At 43.2% G+C, this 23,042-nt stretch overlaps 1 protein-coding gene across 1 annotated transcript in view; it reads left to right on the forward strand.

The window, feature by feature from the left end:
* TNFRSF21 (TNF receptor superfamily member 21) overlaps positions 1–23,042 on the forward strand; it is an 82,877-nt gene that overhangs the window by 6,735 nt on the left and 53,100 nt on the right. The window contains exons 2-3 of the mRNA XM_056126105.1: positions 16,465–17,116; positions 19,301–19,795. Coding sequence (XP_055982080.1) covers positions 16,465–17,116; positions 19,301–19,795 — 1,147 coding nt within the window. The remainder of the gene's footprint in view (positions 1–16,464; positions 17,117–19,300; positions 19,796–23,042) is intronic.

A 23,042-nucleotide genomic window follows, 5' to 3' on the forward strand; every position in this document is an offset into this window, starting at 1 on the left:
AATCCAGTGACTTCTCATTGCGTAAATGGCATTGCTCTGTTCCAGTAAGACTCTACTGACCCTCTTTCCCAGGCCAACCTACAAATGCCCCTGATGCCAGCTCGCCAGCAACTTCCTAGCACACTTAGGTGCTTTTAAAAATTTTTTCCATCACAAGAAGAGCCCTGGGTATCTCATGTTCACTGGACACGTGTCCCGTGACCATCTGTCCTCCCGTTGTTCATTGATTTGCTTGAGCGGGCCCAGGAACGTCTCCATTTTGAGACTTGTTGTTACTGTGTTTGGCATATCAAATATGTCACGGGGAGCTTGCCAGGTTCTGCTGTGCGGGCAAGATACTCTCGGTAGCTTGCCGGGCTCTCCGAGAGGGGCGAAGGAATCGAACCCAGCTCGGCCAGGCTGGCTGTGCGCAAGGCAAACTCCCTACCACTGTGCTGTCACTCCTCCAGTCAGCCCTCGACACAAGGGGCGCGGCCGGAAAGGTGGCCCCGAGTTCATGAAACCTCGCCCATCATGCAACGCGACCATCTGGAGCAGACTGAAATTGGCCCATCCAGTGCAGAGGTGTCTGTTGAACAGAATGGAGCCAAAGTCAAAAGAGGAGTCCATTTGGTGCTCAGAATTGGTGCCCCATTTAGTGTTCATTAATTAGCAGGGCACTGGGCAGTGGCAGCTGCTCAATGTTCATTCTTTAGGAAGAGGGGCAAGATCCTGAATAAATACTGACGTGGCTCAGTGTTTGTCTTTGTCAAATACTAACCATCAAACAGAAATCCAACATTGGTGTGTCTGCTGCCACCTGGCTTGCCTAGCACCTCCCGTTGACAGCCTCGGTCGAGGTACCGAGGTGCTCAAGCATAGGCTACAACCTGGAGACACCTGGCAGATGTCAGTGGCATGTGCCGGGCTTGTGGCTGTGGAGCGCTGTGGCGTGCTGAGAGTGAGACTGTGGGTTCACTGCAGTGCTGTCCTCCCTCATGCAGACAGGTTGCCAGAGCTCACCCCCCATGGTTCCTGCTCCCTGGATTCTGGCTCTCTCGATTGCTTTCCCTGCTTTCCACCAGTTCCGTCACACCCAGTTCTTTCCAAGTGTGTGTTAGAAGCTTAAGGGATTTTAGAGAGAGTGGAGGAAGTGAGTTCATGAAACCGGGAATCCAATGAAAGCAGGCAGGATTTAAAAGGATCTGGTTGGCAACGAAGGAGTGGAAAAAGCAAAGGTGGTATGGGCTGAAGAGCAGACAGATCCAGGGGTTAAGGCGGTTGCATTGCATGTGGTCGACCCCGGGTTAATTCCTGCCACTGTATCATATGGTCTCCGAAGAATTGCCAGGAGTGGGGCTGGAGTGATAGTACCACAGGTAGGGCATTTGCCTTGCATGCAGCCGACCCAGGTTCAAATCCCAGCATCCCGTAGGGTCCCCTGAGCACCACCAGGAGTAATTCCTGAGTGTATGAGCCAGGAGTAAGCCCTGTGCACCGCCGGGTGTGACCCCAAAAAACAATAAATAAATAAATAAATAGATAAATTTTAAAAAACCTGCCAGGAGTGACCCCTGAGTACAGAGCCAGGTGTTTGCCTTGAGCACTGCTAGGTGTGGCTCCAAAAAAAAGGCGGGTTCGGGGGGAAGAGAAGCAGTGGAATATGTGCACTATGAAATACTATTCAGCTATGAGAAATGATGAAATTTTGCAGTTAGCAAAATCGGTGTTATGCTAAGTGAAGTGAGTCGGAAAATAAATGATAAATGGCAGATGATCTAGCTCACATAAAAAAGCAAGGAAAGGGATTAGACAATCCACATTGCAAACAGACCTGAGACCTGGATCGATAGAAATGGGAACTGAGGGAGTTGGGAGGTGGGAGGGGAAGGCTTTCTAGGATAATGATGGAGGGGTCTTAACTCTGGAGGAAAGATTGGTAGGATTGGTGCATTAGCTCTGGAACTATAAAACGACTTTAATCTCCATATACATGATGATACTTGAATGAAAACTTGAATAAACAATTATTAAAAATAATTCCAAAAGTGCTGAGAATAGCCTCAATGGACGGCAATACAAATAGCTTTAAGTATTAACTGTCAGTATTGTTATTGTACCTATTTACTGGGGATTTATGTTGAGTTCATTCTGCAGGTGAGCTTAGTCTTTTAAGTCCACAAAGAAGTGGCATTAGCCCATTTTACAGATGAGGGAGTGAGGCTTACAGGAAGTTCTATTGAAACAACTGGAAATGACTAGAGAAGACTCAGTTTGGGCCAGTATGGCTTCATCAATACTGTGTCATCTGCTGAGTGTGGGCAGGGCGTGAGAGACCTTCAGCTTATCAGAATTTTGTTTCCCGTTAAGGAATGATGTTATCCAAGAGTTGGGCTTTTTGTTTCCATCAGGTGAGTTGTTTCTGTTCCATGATGATACTTGGAAGTTTGGCCAAAAGACTGATTTTAATGTAAGATTGCCTTCTGGGGAGTGGGAGAAGGGATTGAGGCAGGGGTGAATCATTGGCACACATTTTCCTATGGTGAGACTCTGCCGGGCAATGGTGCCACGGTTAAGATGGAAAGATACTCTCGCAAATTGAAAATGTTATAAATAGGGAATGGATGCTTTGCTTTCCTGCTGCTTGGATCATTTTGAAAAATATTTGCTTAGTGAGTAACAGTGTGACAGGGGTTTTGCTTAGCCATGTAGTTTCAACTCATTTATCTTTAGAACTTGAGCAGCTTTCAAAGGTTTTCTTTGCTGCCAGCCAGATTATCATATAGGATGAGCGCATGCGTTTTTTGCAACATCTGTTACCAGTTTCTCCTTTGTTAACTTTTCATTTCAGGTCTCTAGAAACCGCTGGAGACCTCCCCACCCCCCTGCTGTGTTCTGTTTTGTGCGTTTTATCACACACTGATAAAACGTTTTATCAGAGTGATCCCTGAGTGCAGTGCTCTCTTAAGAAAGATTTTAAACGTAGCTTTGAATAGATGCCACACTGCTTAGGATCAGTTACAGGTGAGAGAGGTAGCTCCTCATTGATTCTAGAGCAGAATTTTGATTTCCCAAAGAGCATTTAAGAGCAGACAGATATGTGGTTTCACTGTAGATATGGCTTCCTCAGTTCAAGCAGGATTAGGAGAGGTGGGAGGGGTTTGAAGGAAGAGAATGTCTCGGACATAAATCTCGTCAGGCTCCCAGGATAATTATACTGGTTATTATTCTTCACTCGTCCTTTATGTCTAGAAGTTCTTGTCTTTTCTCAGGGCTTGGATTTCAATCTTCTGCATCTGGTCCAAGAGAAATACCAAAATGAATAAGGTTTGGGTGTGATTCTCCTTGAAATTTTCAAGTCCAAGGTTATAATTTCCTTTTATCTTCTCAATCACCACGAAAATGTGTTTTTTTTTTAAAATCTTAAAAAATTTCTAGCTCAATATAGTAATGAAATGATTGTTCAGTGTATCCCAGAAGGATCTGGCTCAAAGCTGACCATTTATTCTATTCTTGTTTTTTTGTGCCACACCTGGCAATGCTCAGGGGCTTACTTCTGACTCTCTACTCAGTAATCACTCTTGGCAGTGCTCAAGGGACTAGATGGGATGCTGGGAATTGAATCCTGGTTGGCCTCCTACAAGGCAAATGCCCTGCCTGCTGTACTGTAGCTCCAGCCGCTGACCATTTATTCTAGAAAAGTTTCAGGGATGCTGGAAATTCAGCTACATTTTAGTACTTAGTCAAAACTCAAAGGTATTGTTTGAGTTTTAACCAAAAACATTTTTAACTTAAGCAAGGTAGCAGAAACAAGTGGGTGTGAAATTCTCTGTCTTCCTAATTCATTCTTATTTTTTGACAGTTTCTATTTATGTTGACATGTGAATATATAGGCATATAGTCTGATTTTCTTTTTGTAACTACTTGTGCTATTTTTCAGTGACGTATTTGATATGCCAAAACCAATAACAAGTCTCACAATGGAGACGTTACTGGTGCCCGCTCGAGCAAATCGATGAACAATGGGAGGACAGAGCTACTGTGCTATTTTTTTACTCAAAATAGATGATGCATTAGGATCAGAGCAGTGGTATGGTGGGTAGGGTATTTGCCATGCACCATATGGTCCTCTGACTCCTGCCAGGAGTGATCCCTGAGCAAATAGTAAGCCCTGAGCACTGATGGGGTGGTTCAAAAAAAAATGGACATCTATTTAATGTCAGACATTTCTCGAGTCTGAGTATATGATAGTAAAGAGCTATTCATGGTCCCTCTTGGAATTCTGTTTGTTATGGAAGACAGAAGAGACGTGGTGTAAGAAAATTGGGTGTTGGAAGATCAGAAGCAAGAGCATACTGTTCGAGTGAACTGTGTATGGAATGACCTCAAAGGAAAGAACCTTATCCCAGAAAAGAAAGAAGGTCCTGGAGGTTGGAACTCAGTGAAAATGTGGGCAGCGTAGAGGGAGGCAGGGCCCAGGTCATAAAGACATTTTAAGATGTGAGTGAGTGAGTGAGTGAGGGTAACACAATGACTACCTGAGCAAATGAGGAAGGACCGGGTAGCTCTTGAATCAGATTTTTATTTATTTATTTAAAATTTTTTTATTAGTGAGACACCATGAGGTACAGTTGTAGACTTACAAATTTTTGTGCTTGGGTTTCAATTATACAATGATGAAGTACCCATCCCTCTACCGGTGCCCATTTCCCACCACCACGGATCCCAGTATCCCTCCCACCCCCATCCCCTCCATCCCACCCTGCCTCTGTGGCAGGGCATTCCCATTTGTTCTCTCTCTCTTATTGAGTGTTGTGGTTTGCAAAAGAGGCAATGGAGGACAATCATGTTTGGTCTATAGTCTACTTCCAGCATGCTTCTCCCATCCTGGGAGGATCCTCTCAACACCCTTTACTTGGTGCTCCCTTCTCTATCTGAGCTGCCTTTTCCCCTAGCATATGTGGCTGGCCTCCAAGCCATGGGGTAAAATTCCTGGTACTAATCTCGACCATTCTTGGATGTTAGTCTCCTATTTTGTTACTTTATGTTCCCCAGATGAATGCAATCTTTCTATGTCTATCCCTTTCTTTCTGAGTCATTTCGCTTAACATGATACTTTCCATGTTGTACCACTTGTATGTAAATTTCATGACTTTGTCTTTTCTAACAGCTACATAGTACTCCATTGTGTAGATTTACCAAAGTTTCTTTAACCAGTCATCTGTTCTCGGGCACTCAGATTTTTTCCAGATTCTGGCTATTGTAAAGAGTGCTGCAGTGAACAAACAAGTGCAGATGTCACTTCGACTATACTTTTTTGCCTCTCTGGGATTTGAATCAGATTTTTAGGGGCTGGAGAAATAGCATTATGGGTGTGAACTCATGTGCTGCATGCAGGAAGCCTGGGTTTGATCCTTGACCTCACATGGTCGCCACTGGAATGACTCCCAAGCACAAAGTTGGGGGTAGCCTCTGGGCAACCCTGGGTGTGGCCCCAAAACACATTAAATTTTTTTTTCTAGCAGGTCTGTGAAAGAACAGAGGAGGAGAAGCAAGCTAATGGGAATCCTTTCAGTAGTTCAGGGGAGGTGGTGTTTGTGCTGTGTTGGCCATATAGAGGGGTACAAGATGTATTTGGGAAAGTTGGAGAGTTTGATGCTGGTGAGATGGAGCAAGTTGTTGAAGGAAAGCAATCATCAGCGTTGACTCCCAGTCCCTGAACAGCTGGGGGTAGTTTGATTGCTTTGAAAGAGCCGACTGCTGCTGCTGGTTTGGAGTAGAGTTGGGGAATCTGGAGTGTGGATGTATCTTCGTGAGTCTGAGGTGTTTGTGGTTTGTGTCACTTCAGCTTTCACGGGTGCCAAGTTTTCATAGCCCACTCCTCCTGGCAGGCAGGGAGTGGAGCTGTCCTTATATCCTATCATTGGATGCTTGCGTTGTTGTTATTGTCCTTTGACTACAAGCTGCACTGATGAAGTTGTCGCTAGACAATCCAATAGCTCTTTGTCTTTTTGCTTTGTTTCCCTGAGGTGTATTCCCCAAGGTGGAATTGCTGGGTCACAGGAAATGAATGAACGATTTTATGGCTCTTGGTGCATATTGCCAGATTGGCTTTGGAAAGATTGAATTAATTCCCAGCACCACCAGCAACCTATAGATTTCCCTGCTACCCCACAAGACTGACAGCTTTGGAGTTTATCATTTAAATTTATTTATGTTGGTTTAAGGTAAGTATGTGAAGGGTCATTGGTTATGCAAATTTACATTTCAGTAGCTGCTAGCATTGCCATAAATTCCTCTTGGTGATGATTCCCTTTGTCCTTTGCCTCAGATAATGAGTGGAATTTATGCTAACCTCCATTGCATGATTTCTTTCTATCTTTGGCTATTCTATTAGCTATATAGGACATAATTTTACATTCCACTTTGAATATTTATTTAGTCACACAAAAATGTAGGTTAATATTCTCAAACCTGTTAATTTTGTTTCTTAGAATACTGTTTTTTTTTAATGGTCAGAAATTGATCTTACAAATGAGCTAAATAATCTGGTTACTTTGTAGTTTATATTTGACATTTTAATGTTGATTGGCTTTTCTGGATATTACGGTTGCTTATAGGGAGAACAATATTTAGTGTGCTCTGCAGGATTTTTTTTTTTCTGCAGGATGTTTTTGTACTTGAGTAAGTCAAATAAGTTTGGGACAGCATGGTCCAATTAAATCATTTTCTTTTTTTCTCTTTTTTTTTTTGTCACACCTGGCGGTACACAGGCTTACTCCTGACTACGTTCAGAGATCATACCTGGCAGTGCTTGGGAGACCACATGGGATGCCAGGGTCTTGGGTCAGCCATGTGCAAGGCAATTGCCTTACCCATTGTAGTATTGCTCTAGTCCTCTAAGTCCCATTTTCTTCAGCACCTCTGTATCCATCAACAGGATAATAGTCATTGTGTCTCTCTAAGAGAGGACTGTAATTCAGTGTTGCCTAAATTTTAGATTTTGATTCTTCTTCTTTACTTTGTGGGCTATTTGGTCTCTGTAGGAACTACTCAACTCTCTTATGATACTTTGAAAGTAGCTCAAGGAAATACCCAAAGAATGGTCAGGATTTGTGGACACTGGCATTTGCATTTCTTATATTTTTTTATGTGCCACAAAGTATTAGTTTTCTTCACCCTGATTTCCTTCACCCTCAAGTATTTGAAATCAAAAACCTTTACTAGCTTGTGGGTTGTTAATAAAGAAGGCAGTTGGCAGGATTTTACTCACCCACTGGTGTAGGTCCTAGAATCATTAGCATCTTGTGGGACTGTATGAAGAACTTCTCACTCTGAAAAAAATGGTTAGATGATGCCTTGTTTACCTGCAGTGCTTTTTATTAGTAGAAGCTATTCTTCTGTGCTTTCTCATTTGCTGTGTACTGCCTCTACTTTACAATGACTTGGAACGGCTCATTGGCCCTTGTCTGTCTGTTAACTCATTGCCATGCTGTTTGTATTTTCTATATTGTAGAGGCTTGAAGACAAATAGACATGTTTTAAGGTGATAGCTGCTTAAAATCTGGAGTTTCAGATACACTCCTGGTAGTTGGATATTTGCCTTTTCTTTGAGATGTTTCAGAAGGTTGCTCAATTCTAAAGGAATGAAACTAAAATACAATAAAATGCCAAGTTAAGGGTTGATCATTCAAGTATGAAGCATTTACCTGTGTCAGGCACCTGTTTTATCTGAATGAACTTTAATTCTGAAAACAACCTCAGGCGATTAAGTATTGATGTCACCTCCCCATTCCTCTAAGGACATGCTCATGGCTCGAACAGTTGGCCAAGCTCCCCCCAGCCACTTCCTGAGCCTGGTAGAAGTGGGGTCTGCTCAGCACACTTTAGTTTTCCTCTATACTAGAGTGGCTGCTCTTCCTGGTGTCATTTGTTTGGCCTTAGTTTACATAAGCATGCTGCCCATTTTCAGTGGGCACTGTGGGTATGCTTCTTAAATATTTCCCACTGTCTTGTTTACTCTATGATGTTCCCACATCACTGGGGTGTGTGTGTGTGTGTGTTGGTGGGTGGGTGGGTGGGTGGGTGGGGGTGTTCATATCTACAGAGGTGTCTACAGTGATGGAGAGAAGGCAATGGAGTTTTGCGACTCAGGGTCTGAATGCTGAGTGCAGGCTTCTCTGCATTGCAGGTGCCAGGGAGGGCAGCTTCTGCGCTGTCTTGCCTGTGTTTTTCCTTTTTCCTGAGTCCCCTGAGCTTGCCTCCTTCCAGCCCTATAGTCAGCACATTGCAGCCTTGGCAGTGTCTGTATTTGCCAGCTCTTACAACAGTGCCTCCTTTTGCCCTAGCAACAGAAGACTTTTTTTAATCAGAGAGGATAGTAAGAAGTGAGAGAGCCAACGGATTTATGTAATGTCACTGGGAAGACGTTGGTCTGTGATTTGTGGAAGTTTTCTCCTTGGAACCTTACTTCTCATTATCTTCTTTTTTCTCTCTCTTCAGATCTTGCGAATTCCCAGTAGTCATTGTGTTGGTGCTATGAATGTGATGTCCAAAAGAAAATAGCCAGAAATTTGGGGCGGGGGGGTGTCTTAATTCAGCCTGGCTTTTACCTTTTAATCATCAGAACGTTTCATAATCATCCCAGGAATGACTTGCTTGTTATTTCTTTGTTATGATATCCCCAGTAACTGGGATTCCTCTTTAAATAGTAGTTATGCAGCTTTATAAATTGTCTAGCACAATCTCAAGAAGTAGTCTTCCTTTATTTGTCCATTAGGAGTAGATGGAGGTTTATCACTGCCTTAATTTGGTTCATTTTCTTATAAAAATTATTGAACTTTGGGGCCAGAGTGATAGTACACTTTTGTCATGCACACTGCCAATCCGGGTTTGTTCCCTGGCATCCCCTATGGTCCCCCAAGCACCGCCAGGAGTAATTCTTGAGTCAGAACTAGGAGCAACCTTTGAGCAATGCTGGTGTGACCCAAAAAGGCAAAAAATATATATATATTGAAATTTGATGGTCAGAAAAGACAGCACAGGAGATAAGACACTTGCCTTGTACTTGACTGATTCTAGTTTGATCCCAGGCACTGAAGAAAGTCTCCCCCGAACATTGCCAGGGGGTCACTCCTGAGCACAGAGGCAGCAGCAGCCCTTGAGCATCACAAGGTGTGATACTCTCCCCGCTCCGCGCGCGCTCGCGCGCACACACACACACACACACACACAAACACACACACACACACACACACACCATCACCAATAAAGTAAAACAAAAACTGTTGGCATTTGATAGGAAATAAGAATGACACAAAGAAGTTGTAAATCTGCATTGAAATGTCTTCACATTTGAAGAATGAGGTCAGGGGAAAAGAATTATTAAAGGATAAATAGGCATTAACCTTCTAACTTGTAGAGCACATCCGGATACTTCTTATCCTTAGGCAGGTCCACTTGTGTGCCCTAGAGTAGAAGTGACATAGGATAATAGGGGGGGGGTTGAGTCACCAAGGTGAGTTTGAAGATCTTGGACGCCTTTAGAACTGCTTACTTTATTTTTCCTTTTGCCGAGCTGGGAATTAGAGCCAGGGCAAGGCAGCTGCTCTCAGGCTCCGCCCTGGTTGGTACTTTTAGAGTTCTCTCCCCGATATTTTGAAATTTACTTTGTGTCCAGGTTTTATCTTTTAATCACTCCACAAGTGTTTATAGTGCTCCAAGTCCTGTACAGGGTGGCTTGGCACGTGTATAGTTTCTTATTTATACAGTTTGTGAAATAAATGCCTTGGGTATATTTCCCAGTAACTGAAGTTTAGACAAGGATGGATCTTAAGATACTGTCTGGTGAATTACACTGCTCATAATTCTGAGCGCCAGTAAAACTTTTTCTTATAAAATGAAATCAAGAATTTTTTTTTCATTATATTTGCTTTCCATTTTAACACCATCCTGAACATAATTCTTGTATACCAGTGATGGTTCAGCTGAAACAGTCATGTGCTTCGGGTGTTTGGAAGAGAAACAACTTTTTGATCATATACTGAAAGATAACTGGTTGCTTTATCTCTTGAAATTTTGTGACTAAATTGGTGAGGTCTTTTGGCTTATGTTCGCTTTTATGGCCTTGTTTTTTCCCCAGCAATCTCCTTCACTACTGCACTTTTTTGTTTGTTCATTTTTGTTTGGCGGCTATACCTGGTGATGTTCAATACTTATTCTTGGCTCTGTACTCAGGGATCACTCCTAGTGGAGCTCGGGAGACCATATGGAATGCCAGGAATTGAACTCGGGTCAGCCATGTGCAAAGCAGACACCCTGTACTATCTCTCTGGCCCTGGCACTTTAATTTTCAGTTGTAATTGTGTGTGTTCTGCAAATCCCTCCATGATCAATAAATGTTGATCAAGTATACCCAGGAATAGGCACTGCCTTTGAGGGCTGTGATACCATCAGTGTGTAAAACATCAGTGTACCCCGACACTGAGGTTGTGGTTCAGAGGAAAAGATACTGAACAGATAAATATGTAAGTACAAAATTATGTAATCCTGGGGGTAAAAAGGGAATGAGGGGTGACTGTGAAACCTGTTTTCTGTTAGAGGTCTGACATTTCAGAGGAAGTCCTGTCTCATTGAAAATATTTTCATTTTCTCTAGTCTGTGGGCAGTTACTGGAAGTGTGAATCAGAAACCAATGGGATCAGCTTTGTGTGCAGTTACTGGACTGGGTGTCAAGAAAGGAATCCCAAGGCCTCTCTACTCACCAGGCTGCCTCTGTGAGGAGATCTGAGGAGTTTGGTGTGTGATTTGGCTTGTGTATTTTTTTTGACAACTTTTTGGCACACTCAGCACGGGTTATTGGCCAATATTTTGCACTAAAAGGGCCAGATAGTCAATATGCAAAGCTTTGAGGCCCAGTGGTCCCTTCTACAACCATCCACGTCCACGGCTATAACATGGACACAGCCATCAGCGCTATCTAAGCCATGACACTAATTCGCAAGAACAAATGCTCATGGGGGTTTCGCTTGCTGACCCGGGCCTACAGGATGCTTTGTTTATTCTTTTCCTGCTCTTCATTATTGAGGTGGCTGAGCAAGGGAGGAAATGTAATCTACATGGTTGTCCTTGGCCCTGAGCTGCTTATAATCATTATGGGGAGATAAATATATGCACTTAGGAGGCCATCAACGCACATTACAAGATAATATGTAATTAGGCACCAAAATGATGAACAGAAACAGGAAATCTAATGGAAGTTAATTCATCTGCTTGGAATCTGGGTGCCTAGGAATTGCGTAAAAGGTTCTGTGGAGAAGGTAGAACTCGATAATCACAGACACCTTGAAGGTCAGAATTGAAGACAGCTTAATCCAACCTGCTGATCTCCTAAGCAAGGAAAATAAGGTACTACTGATCTTGAGGCAGAACTTGAATTTTCTGTCACTAAAATGGGAAATGAAGAAGTGGGCTGAAAAGGCGTTGGTGGAGGGTTTTGGTGAGGCGTGGTAACTGTATACAACAAAATGTTAAGACCGTTGTGGATGTGTGAACCAGGCTAAAATGATTAAAGATACATCTATGCAAATATTAGGGAAAAAAATGATCAGAAAGTGTTTAGAAAGAGCTGAACAAAAATTAATAGCGAGACTTTGGGAATGGGTGGATTGAACAAGAACATTAGCATTTTTCTGTATTTTGTAGATGGTGAGAACGGTTGCCAGGCTTTTGAAACATTAAAATAATGAGAAAAGAGAATATTAAAGTGATAAGATGTGTTGGGGAAAAGGTAAAAGAGAGACTCAGATTGTGGAAGGGGGCTGTCTTCAGTGTATATGAGATTATATATGATAAAAAGCCAGCAAGTTAGTTCAGGGGATTAAAACTCGGTTGGGCAGCTGAACCTTTAGGGAAGTTTACAAACAAAACAAAGCCAGTCTCTGCCCTCATTGTAGATACACTGTGATTTCAGATGATGGCATTGGGGGATTCAAGTTTTCAAAAAGCCTTGATAATTACCAGATAATTTTGATGCCCTTTCAGGTCTTTCAGATCTCGGCAAATGGCAGATGGGGGGATCAAGATCCTGGCGGGGTGGGTCCAAGCATCAGGCTTTTGAGGACTCTGTCTGTTCTTTCACTTGACTGAGACTCCATCTATGGTTCAGGCTTTTTCTCTAACATTTGCGGTTAGGAACCATCTCAGTCATCCTCCTTAATCTTTATTTAAATACCATAACTCAAGTAGCACTATAGCACTGTCGTCCCGTTGTTCATCGATTTGCTCAAGCGAGCACCAGTAATGTCTCCATTGTGAGACTTGTTATCACTGTTTTTGGCATATCAATTACTTGGGGGAGCTTGGCAGGCTCTGCCGTGTGGGCGGGATACGCTCGGTAGCTTGCTGGGCTCTCCTGGAGGGACGGATGAATGGAACCCGGGTTGGCCGTGTGCAAGGCAAATACCCTACCTGCTGTGCTATCGCTCCAGTCCTGGTAACTCAAGTACCACATTTTAATATTGTTTATGATATTTTCATGCATACATCATCCCAACACCACCCCCACCCCAGACTGCCCACTTCCCTCCACCAATGTCTCAAGGCCCTAAACTTATTTATATCATTTACAGAACATATTCCTAATGACTGGTTTGAAACAAGCTCTGCCTCATCCCCGCTATCTCTCCACTGCTTCACACCTAGAATCTTCTATGGAAATGATTTTGATATCATTTTAATTTTTTTTAGAAACCAGAGGGCAACTGTGAGGCTAGTGAGTTAAATGCCCTTGGTTTATGTCAGGTGCGTTCAGTTCATGGAAAGGCCTTAGAACAAATTTGCCATCTTTGTGTCTGTTGGCGGGACTTCCTCTCAGCATGCTTTTTTTTTTCTTTTTCTTTTTGGATCACACTTGGCAATGCACAGGGGTCACTCCTGGCTCTGCCCTCAGGAATTACCCCTGGCGGTGCTTGGGGGAACATATGGGATACTGGGAATCGAACCTGGGTTGGCCGTGTGCAAGGCAACGCCCTACCCTCTGTGCTATTGCTCTAGCCCCTCAGGATGCTCTTAGTGAGACTAAAGGCCCACATCTCCACCAGCATTTCCTCTAGCCTTAAACGTTAACTTTGAAACTAGAAGATTTCTTAGAAGCCCCTTAAGTGCAGTGATTTTCCAATTGGGCTAGAGAAGAAACTTTCCTACAGCTGAATCTTGCCTTGGATGGCCCTTTGAAAAAATGGCTATATTGAGCCTATGGTGTTTGAACAGAGTGGGAGCTTAGAGACTTCTTCCTCTCTCCCTTGTAGGTGGATCCTCAGGGTCATGCTCCTGTTCATGGCAGCAGTTTCCAAAACTCTGCTCTGCCCTGTGCTCTTGGGAGTCTAATTAAAAAACCTGTGTAGACAGACATCCTCCAGATCCAGCTCTTCTAGTACCCTTTCTTTCCAGGGTACCATGCTGGCCCAAGTCACCCCCAATTCCACCACCTTCATGGTCCCCTTCAAATGGAGTTGGGATGGGAGAGAGTTTTCCTTCAACTCCTTCATAGAAATAAATACCTTATAACTTCTAAGTGCTGTTTGGATTAGCCACGTATGACCTCTCCGAGTCTAACTCTAGCCACTGTATTGCTTTTTAAATTATTGCTATATGGTCCACATATGATAGTACTAAGTGGCCATGCACGTAGGGTGCCTTGTATGTGCTTGGCGTGTGCTCTACTGCTTGAGCTGTATCCTTGATCCCCTACATAGGTTTCTAGTCTCTAAGCTGAACTTCCTTCTACTTCTGACCTTTGCTCTGAGCTTTCCTTGGCCTAAGGTTGCTCCATTTCCCTTGTCTGGAGATAAGTTCTGCTTCTCCTTCAGAATCTGTTCCAACGCAGTAGCATTTCTCTGACATCCCTGAGTTAGCAAGAACCTGTTAAAGCCCCTCTCACAGACTTTATCTCCTCAGCAGTAACCTCTACTCCAATTAGGTAATTAGTGACGCAGTGAGTTGGTCTTGCCCCTTCAGATAGAGAAGGTAAACTCCATAAGGGCTGGAATAACTGTTTCAAAGTCCCAGTGACTAGCACGTTGGGCCTGTCATAAATATTTCCCTATTGAAACCACAATGTCTCGTTCTCTGCTTATCTAGTGCACAGCCGAGGCAGAACTGCTTAGGCATGTTTGTTAGCTGTTTTCCCAGGAGCTGGATTAATGTCCTGTAGCATGAGGTCATCTGAAAACTCATTTTTTGAGCCGTTTTGTCTAAAGTGGGTTACCTAGTATGATACACTTGGAAAAGCCCTGAACTTTGCTTTTAGTTATTTTCACGATATAAAATCGCTTAATTTAGGGAATATAGAAAGAGAGAGAGTTATATGCCTAAGAGGGAAGGTGAGTTTCTCCAGAGGGGAGAGAGCCAAGCGTGCCCATAACGGAAAGAAAGGAGTTCCGCCTCAGGATGCAATACATCTGACCCCATGAGTGGGGAATGTGTCTGAACTTTGCTTTAACTTAAACATCAGTTTTTTTTTTTTTTTTTTTTGCTTTTTGGGTCACACTCAGTGATGCTCCTGGCACTCAGGAATCACTCCTGGCAGTGCTCGGGGGACCATATGGGATGCTTGGGATCAAACTTGGGTCGGCAGCGTGCAAGGCAAACGCCCTACCCTCTGTTATCGCTCCAGCCCCAACACCAGTTATTCTAAATGTGAACAAAGAATTGAGAAATCTACAGTAAATGGGGGAAGACTAGGAGTACCTTGGCTTTGCCTCTTACTAGGGGGGTACCTCTGGAATTGATACGGATTCTAAAAGCCTCCCTTTTCTAGGGAGGTCGTGCGCACCTCGGGTAGATTCAGGAAACTATAGGTTGCCAAGTTTTGCCCCCACGTCGGGGTACCCCAAGGCTGTTGACATCCCAGTGCTCTGCTGGTCCTCCTGCAGTGAACCCCAGACTGAAGCTCTCTGCTCAGACTAGCCATTCTGTTCTTTGTTCATATGCAAAGGTGTAATAACCTATCATTTAGGCTATTTATATAATGCCTTTCAAATTTCCAGAACACTGTAGCTAGCTAAAACTTTGCACTTAGAAACTAGCTATGTCGGAACTTGGAGACGTCCAGGGGGGCAAAGCCATTTTGCATCCTCCCGGGCCAGGTCCCCAGTGTCGGAGAGATTGGAACATGATTTATTGCCATGTATTTGCTAAATGGAACCTGGAATGCATAAAATGGTGATGGACTTTGTTCCCTTGATCTAATGCATCTGCTCAGAACGGGGTTCTGGAACTGGTTTTGTAAGCAGAAGGACCTAGGAAAGGAGAAAAAAGTCACAGTTTAAAATGGAAGAGGAAAGAGAATTTACTGCACAGGAGACCTTTTTTTTTTCCCTCTGAAGTGTAAGATGAAATTGCTTCCTATCGAGTTAGAAAACCAATGCTGATTCCTTTTCTATCTCAGATTAAAGATGAATACAGTGCTCTACCTTGTGCCTGGATGCCACCATGGCTATTTTATAGTACATCCATGCTCTAGTGACTAGGACCGTCAAAGACTGAATAAAACAGGATATGCATCAACTCTGTTTTTCGAAGCTCACTTGGGATGTCAAAGTCTTGTCTCTCTTGCAAACATAACCAAAAACGCCTTTAGCTATACAGACTAAATCTTTAAAACACACACACACACACACACACACACACACTGCCATGTCTATTGGTTAGCTCTACCTGACTAATTGGGTGCTGTGGAAAGTAGCAGCTTGAAATATATGTCATTCTGCTTCTGCCTTGCTTTGCTGTGGTATCAAGAAATGACAGCTCAACAATTGGGTTGTGGAAAGAAGATAAGAGGTCTAGTTCATTACTTGCATTAGGATTTTGACTTCCACCATAGTGCTTTAAGTGCAGGCTCCAAAACGTTCTCACATTCATGTTCTCAATTGATTTTTACAATCCATTTGAGAGGCATCATTGGCTTCATGTTACAGAGGGAAAAATAAGAAGGTGAGGCAAAGAGATAGGAACATGATGAAAGTCTCACAGTAGAGCAGATCCAATGATGGAAGTGTGAGTCTCTATCCCTCTGTTTCTGTGATGTTTATGTTTCTGTGATGTGATATCATACCTGTGACAACACGGTTGGTACAGGTATGATATTTTAATAATACCAGTAATAATACCAGTCCTCCTGTTGTTCATCGATTTGCTCGAGCGGGCCTAGTAACGTCTCCATTGTGAGACTTCTTGTTACTGTGTTTGGCATATTGAATACTCTCAGTAGCTTGCCGGGCTCTCCAAGAGGGGCGGAGGAAGCGAACCTGGCTCAGCGGGCTGGCTGCGTGCAAGGCAAACGTCCTACCGCTGTGCTATCACTCCAGCTCATGATATTTTAATAGGAACATTAATGGTGCGGTGGGATTTTTCTCCCCTTTACCCTTCTATTTCTATATAATACCTACTGGTTTTTCTCACCCCCTCCCCTTTTCTTTCTTTCAGCTTGGATTCCTTAGCACCACCATGGCTCAATCAGAGCAGAAGTTCCCACCACTCACTGGCAAATACCACCATGTCGACCGAGCCACTGGCCAGGTGCTAACCTGTGACAAGTGTCCGGCAGGAACCTATGTCTCTGAGCACTGTACCAACACAAGCCTGCGTGTCTGCAGCAGCTGCCCCGCGGGGACCTTTACCAGGCATGAGAATGGCATAGAGAGATGCCATGACTGTAGTCAGCCATGCCCATGGCCAATGGTTGAAAAATTACCTTGTGCTGCCTTGACTGACCGAGAATGCACTTGCCCACATGGCATGTACCAGTCTAATGGTACCTGTGTCCCCCACACAGTATGTCCCCCAGGATGGGGTGTGCGGAAGAAAGGGACAGAGTTTGAGGACGTGCGGTGTAAGCAGTGCGCTCGGGGTACCTTCTCTGATGTGCCTTCTAGTGTAATGAAATGCAAAGCGTACACAGACTGTGTGAGTCAGAACCTGGTGGTGATCAAGCCGGGGACCAAGGAGGCAGACAACGTCTGTGGCACCCTCCAGTCTTCCTCCAGCACCACCCCTCCCTCCCCTGGCACAACCATCTCTTCACGCTCTGAGCACACGGAATCCCATGACGTCCCTTCCTCTACTTCCGTTCCCAAAGGTAACTTAACCTCATGAGAAAACTTTGTGCCCAGTCGGGGAATTAAGAACGGGGTGTGCAAGGCTGTTTTCTGAATTTGTGTGTTTTATAGTCAGATCTTGACAAAGGGGCCTCCATACTCTGGCTAATTAAATCTGGAACTGTTAGGAACACTTAATCTCTGGAATTTTCTGTTGGGGGGGGGTTGTCAGATATTGAGGATGGAAAGGTAAGATAGAAAATCACACCATAATAGAAAATAAGAATCAAGAGGCTTTTCTATTCTGCAAGAAGCCCACATTCTCTCTCGAACAAATATCTTTTTTTTTAATCTTTCCTCACACTTCTGTAAGTAAATTTCTTTCTTAGAGAAGCAAATAGAAAACTAGTTGTTTCACTTAGAGAAAAGGAAGGAAGAAAGGAAGGAATTAAAAAACCTTCAGGCTTTCATTTCAATCTTGTCAGTTATATGAGTGATTCAGATATTTAAGTGTCCTTCCAGATTTGAGTTTTCCTACATGGCACCCATTCTGGTGAGATAACCTGAAAGAAAGGAGGGAGATTGGAAGAAAATTCCATGATATCTAGAAGCGGGGCAAAGAATATTGAGTCCAGAGTGGGACAAAGGATGGGATAGAAGCTTCAGGGAACACAAATTTATAGCACATTGGAGGAAAACAAGCATTCACAACTGGAATACAAAATTTTTTTTAGAAATGATTTTAATTTATGCCTTACATCAAATATTTCATTCCCCCCCACACACCCCCACAGAATTTATTTTGTACTGTGGACAAAAGACAAAATTTGTTGTTTTTTTTTTAAATTTTCAGATTCTGGGGCTGGAGCCAATTGTTAAGGTGTTTGCACTGCACACGGCCAACCTTGGTTTGATTCCTTGGTTTGATTCCCAGTATCCCATAGGGTACCCCGAGCACTGCCAGGTGTGATTCCTGAGTGGATGAGCCAGGAGTAACCCCTGCATTACCGGGTGTGACCCTAAAATCAAGATAAAAAAAGTTTCAGATTCTCTTAAAACAAACGATTTTTGAGATAATAGCCAACTTGAACTGTGCTCGCCAGCATACTTTCATGTGTGATTACATGATAACCCCACAAGGAGGGTCTTTTAACTGTCGCAATTTTGAAATTAAGCAATAGCCTGAGAGACCTCAATGAACCATGCAGGTTTCTTAGATAGCTAATACAGGTCAGGTCCTGTCTCTTAAGACTCTAAATCCTGGCTTTCATGCTCCTTAATGAAGACAACTTGTGAAATTTTATCAATATTGTCTAAAAGAGGTTACTACAAACTGTAACCCCAGCTTTTGGCAGGGGTTGGGGCACATCCAGCAATGTTCAGGGTTATTCCTGGCTCTGTGTTCGGGAGTCAGTACTCGTGGGACCAGGTAGGGTGCTGGGGATCGAACCAGGTTGACTACATGCAAGGCAAATGATCTAACACCTTGGTCCAGTAAGATTTTTTTTATTTTTTTATTGGTTTGGGGGCTGCATCCTACAGTTCTCAGGGTTTACTATTGGCTCTGTGCTCAAGGATTACTCTTGGTGGGCTCAAGGGACCAGGTGAAGATGGAATGAACCTGGGTCTGCCATGTGTAAGGCAAACACCCTTCTGAACTATCACTTCCACCCCACTTATTTATTTATAAATAAATAAATCTTATTTATCTGTCAACAGCTGATACTCAGCAAGTCAGGCCTTATTTTATACACTGACTTCTCTCCCCAGACTTTTCACTGGTCCAACTTGGGTTCGAGTATGAGTTCCTTGTGGTACTCATATTCTTAATTTTACCCATTTCATCAAAATAGTCAAAAGGTGGCAGGAAAAATTACACTGGAACTAGTTCTCTTAATAATCAAAGCAACTAAGAGTTGCCTAAAAGTCAGAACATGCAGGCGCCTGCATGGTGTACAGAGCACAGGAGAAAATGCTCTGAAGTTCTCATCCCCGAGAATGCCCCTAGTTTTGGAACAAGGAAGGAAATTTAGTTGTAAGCTTAGTTTTAACCTTCTGCAGAAAGATGCTGTTCGGATCTTTCTGCAAATGTGCAAATTAATATCATGAAGCTTCATAAGTCAGCTTTTGATTATTTGACTGGGTTTGGAGATGACCAGGAAGGGGAGGGAGTATATAGAACCCCAAATATAGCAAAGCTCTTCCCCCCTCCTTTTTTTTTCTAGGCATGAACTCAACAGAATCCAACTCTTCTGCCTCTGTTAGACCAAAGGTACCCAGTGACATCCAGGAAGGGACAGTCCCTGACAATGCAAGCTCAGTGCTGGGGGAGGAAAACGCGAACAAGACCTTCCCAAAGCTCCCGCTAGTCAACCACCAGCAAGGTCCTCACCACAGACACATCCTGAAGCTGCTGCCGTCCATGGAGGCCACGGCGGGGGAGAAGTCCAGCACGCCCATCAAAGGCCTGAAGAGGGGCCCTCCCCGGCAGAGCGCCCACAAGCATTTTGACATCAATGAGCATCTGCCTTGGATGATTGTGCTCTTTCTGCTGCTGGTGCTGGTGGTGATAGTGGTGTGCAGTATCCGGAAAAGCTCCAGGACTCTGAAAAAGGGGCCCCGGCAGGACCCCAGCACCATTGTGGAAAAGGCAGGCCTGAAGAAATCAGTGGCCCAAACCCAGAACCGAGAGAAGTGGGTGTATTACTGCAACGGCCACGGTGAGTGTGATTTTCTCCTTTTTTCTCTCACCCCTTTCCCATCCTGCCTTCCCCACCCTGTCCCTTCTCTGTCATCAGAAGGGATGGGACCAGCAAAACTCTCCCAACTTTCTGGTGTCTCGACTGCAATGTGGTCTAGCGTGGTCTGCAAAAGATGGCACCCATTCAGAGAGAACCGCCTCCCTGCCATTTGCCTTGGTTCCTTCAAAGGAGAATGCAGAATCGAGGACTCGGCTCCTTCAAAGGAGAATGCAGAATTGAGGAGCCGAGTGCGACTCTTTCGGACTTTGTTCAACCTTGTCTTTGAACCAGTGAGGGAATTGAGTTCAGAGAGTTCTGGTGGCGCCGACCCACACTGCTTGTTTTTTTTCTGATGGGTGGGAGTAGACTCTGTGTCTCCTCTGACTGTGGGGCCGGTCCCTTGTTTGCCTCTGCTTAGCTGCTGAAAAACAGAAGGAGGAAAACAGCGTGTTTCAAATTTGCGTTTTGAATCTAAACCTTATTTTAAATTCCCATCACTTTTTTCACCAACACCATGCTTCCCTTATATTTGGGGGACTCCGATCTGTCAAGAATTGAAGGCCTCTGGATTAGTATCGCTCCGAATTTTAAATGTTGGTCATCATCTAAGGCTGGGGCTCGGCATTTTGTTGAGTTTGGTGCTCACTGAGTGTTGATTCAGGCTGGTTTATTGTATTTTGTTGTTATTGTTGTTTTCCTTAAAAAATAGCTGATAGAACTTGTTTCAGCAGGCAAGGTAGATCCGTTTTCAGACTGTAGCAGTAACTTTCATTTCTCTGACTCCTAAACAAAATTTCAGCCTCAAGTTTTGGTAATACCATTCAGTGCCCTCTATTTTCTCTTAAAGGTGTAAACTAACTTCTCATGTTGAAGTCTTAGATTTGATTGCCAGCACTGCACGTACTGGGAATTCCCTCCCCTTGACTCCAGTACCATCTTCTATGGCCCTGGTGACCCTGAGCATCCCCATAGCAATAATCTATATAAATATTTACATATACTATAGATCACATTATAAAATGTATATTGCATAAAGTATATAACTAATTATATTATGCTGTATAATATTTTTATACACAGTGACATATGCACATGAGTAAAATTTCTTTCAGACTTTTTTCATGACCTTTCACTTCTAGATACTTCAGTGCCCGCTTCCTAAAATGAGGATACTCTCAGATGCAGAACAATTTTCAACCTTAGTGAATTTAATTTATTTTAATTCACATTTTATTATCTCATTCCTACTTTGGACATACTGGCAGGCTACCGAATGTAACCTGCCCACATGGCAGAGTCTGGCAAACTCCCCGTGGCGTACCCAATATGCCAAATATCAGTAACAATGATGGGTCTCATTCTCCTAAGTCCGAAAGAGCCTTGAATATGGCACTTTTTAAAAAATCTCAGGGCTAGGATGAAGGAGACGTTACTGGGGCCTGCTCGAGGCAATCAACGAATAACAGGATGGTCGTGATCGTGATCGTGTGAATTGAATATGGCTATAGTATTTTAATTTAACATCCATGTTTTCATGTTAGTTGACCTAGCAAGGACTTTGATATCTTTTTTCTTGTATAGGATCAGCTCTTTCTTTCATTAAATCACTTTTTAGAAAGTCAGAACATTGTTCTGATATATCTAATTAGTCAAAAAAATGCATAAACATTGTTAGATTATGTAAATATTTGGAGCTGTGCTCTCATTATTTGTCTTGTTAAAGAGTCCTCTGTTCCTATAGCTGTTGAATTTATGGATTAGCTCGTGGTCAGCTGTATTTCCAAACTCTTTACCAATGTAATTTTCAAAATTTGTCAGTACAGTAGCCGAAGTAAAACAGCAGCAGAAAGCAGTTTAATACCATGACCTTAGATATTCTTATAGCCACAATAACCTTGTAAACTACTGTGCTTGTGTCCTTAAAACAATGTCCTATTTCATGAAAAAGAATAGAAGTGCCAAATCAAACAAAGTCTGGCCATATCTTCTGTGAAAGCAGTACTTCAGCAATATGCTTTTCCAATTAAATCACAATGGTTTCATTCAGGTATGGCTCTCTCTTCCAATAGTTCAACCTTTCTCCTTGGGTTTTTGCATCAGGACATTTATACTTCAGGTGTTTTTTTGGGAAAGGCCTCTTCCTTCAAAATTGCTTGTCTCAAAGGAAAAACCAGGTAAGATCCCAACACAAAGGAAGGGTCTGTTTAATAAGAGTCATTCCAGGTGCTCAGAGAGGCCTCTTGAAACAATACATCATTGAACTGAATGGAAATGCCCAGTGAATCCTGGGGAACAGATAATCATGTATAATAAGATCTTTCTCTTACTGGTCCTAGTCTAATTCACATTGAATTGTTCTTCAGGAAGAAGGTGGGAACAGAATCACTTAGTCTTGGGTGTTCTCTGAAGAAGGTTAAATAACTCCTCACTTAATTCAGCCCATCTTGAATTATTGGGTGTTCTCTGAAGAAGGTTAAATAACTCCTCACTTAATTCAGCCCAATTCCTCACTTAATTCAGCCCACCATGCCCTACTCCCGAATGTCCTTCTAGACCCTCAGCACCCTGAAGTGTGCTCATAGATTCTCATCTTTCTCTTCAGCAAGAACAGCGTCCATTCATTCCTTTCTGCCTACCTTGGATTGGAGGTTTTTAAGTTGAACTTTGCAGAAATTGCATTCTCATTTCCATGGAACCCTACTGCTGAGGGAATATAAAATGATACTCCATGGGAGGAAGCTAGAAGACCGAGGTGCTGTGGTATTTTGTGTGCTTCCTTCCTTTCTGAAGTCAGAACATTTTCTGTTGGGTAGGTAGGGACCATTGTGGTTTCCTTTTATATATATATATATATATATATATATATATATATATATGAATACTGCTATTTATTCAGCCACTGATTATGCTGATTGAGTTGTGCGTGAACTCCACCCATTGTGGTTTCTTACAGGATATCTATTTTGTCACTAGGAATGGAAAGTCTTATTTTTTCTTTTTTTGCCTTTTGGGTCACACCCGGCAATGCACAGGGAATATTCCTAGCTCAGGAATTACAGGAATTACTCCTGATGGTGTTCAGGGTGCTATGGGGGGTGGGGGGGGACTTAAGGGGTGGTTGGGAAAATTGGAGATAATAGTGGTAGGAAGATGCAATGGTGGTGAGATTGGTGTCGGTACATTGAAAGTCTGTAACAAATCATCATGACCATATGGGATGCTGGGA

Source organism: Sorex fumeus, unplaced genomic scaffold (assembly GCF_029834395.1).
Source record: "Sorex fumeus unplaced genomic scaffold, SorFum_2.1 ptg000061l, whole genome shotgun sequence".
NCBI lineage: Eukaryota > Metazoa > Chordata > Mammalia > Eulipotyphla > Soricidae > Sorex > Sorex fumeus.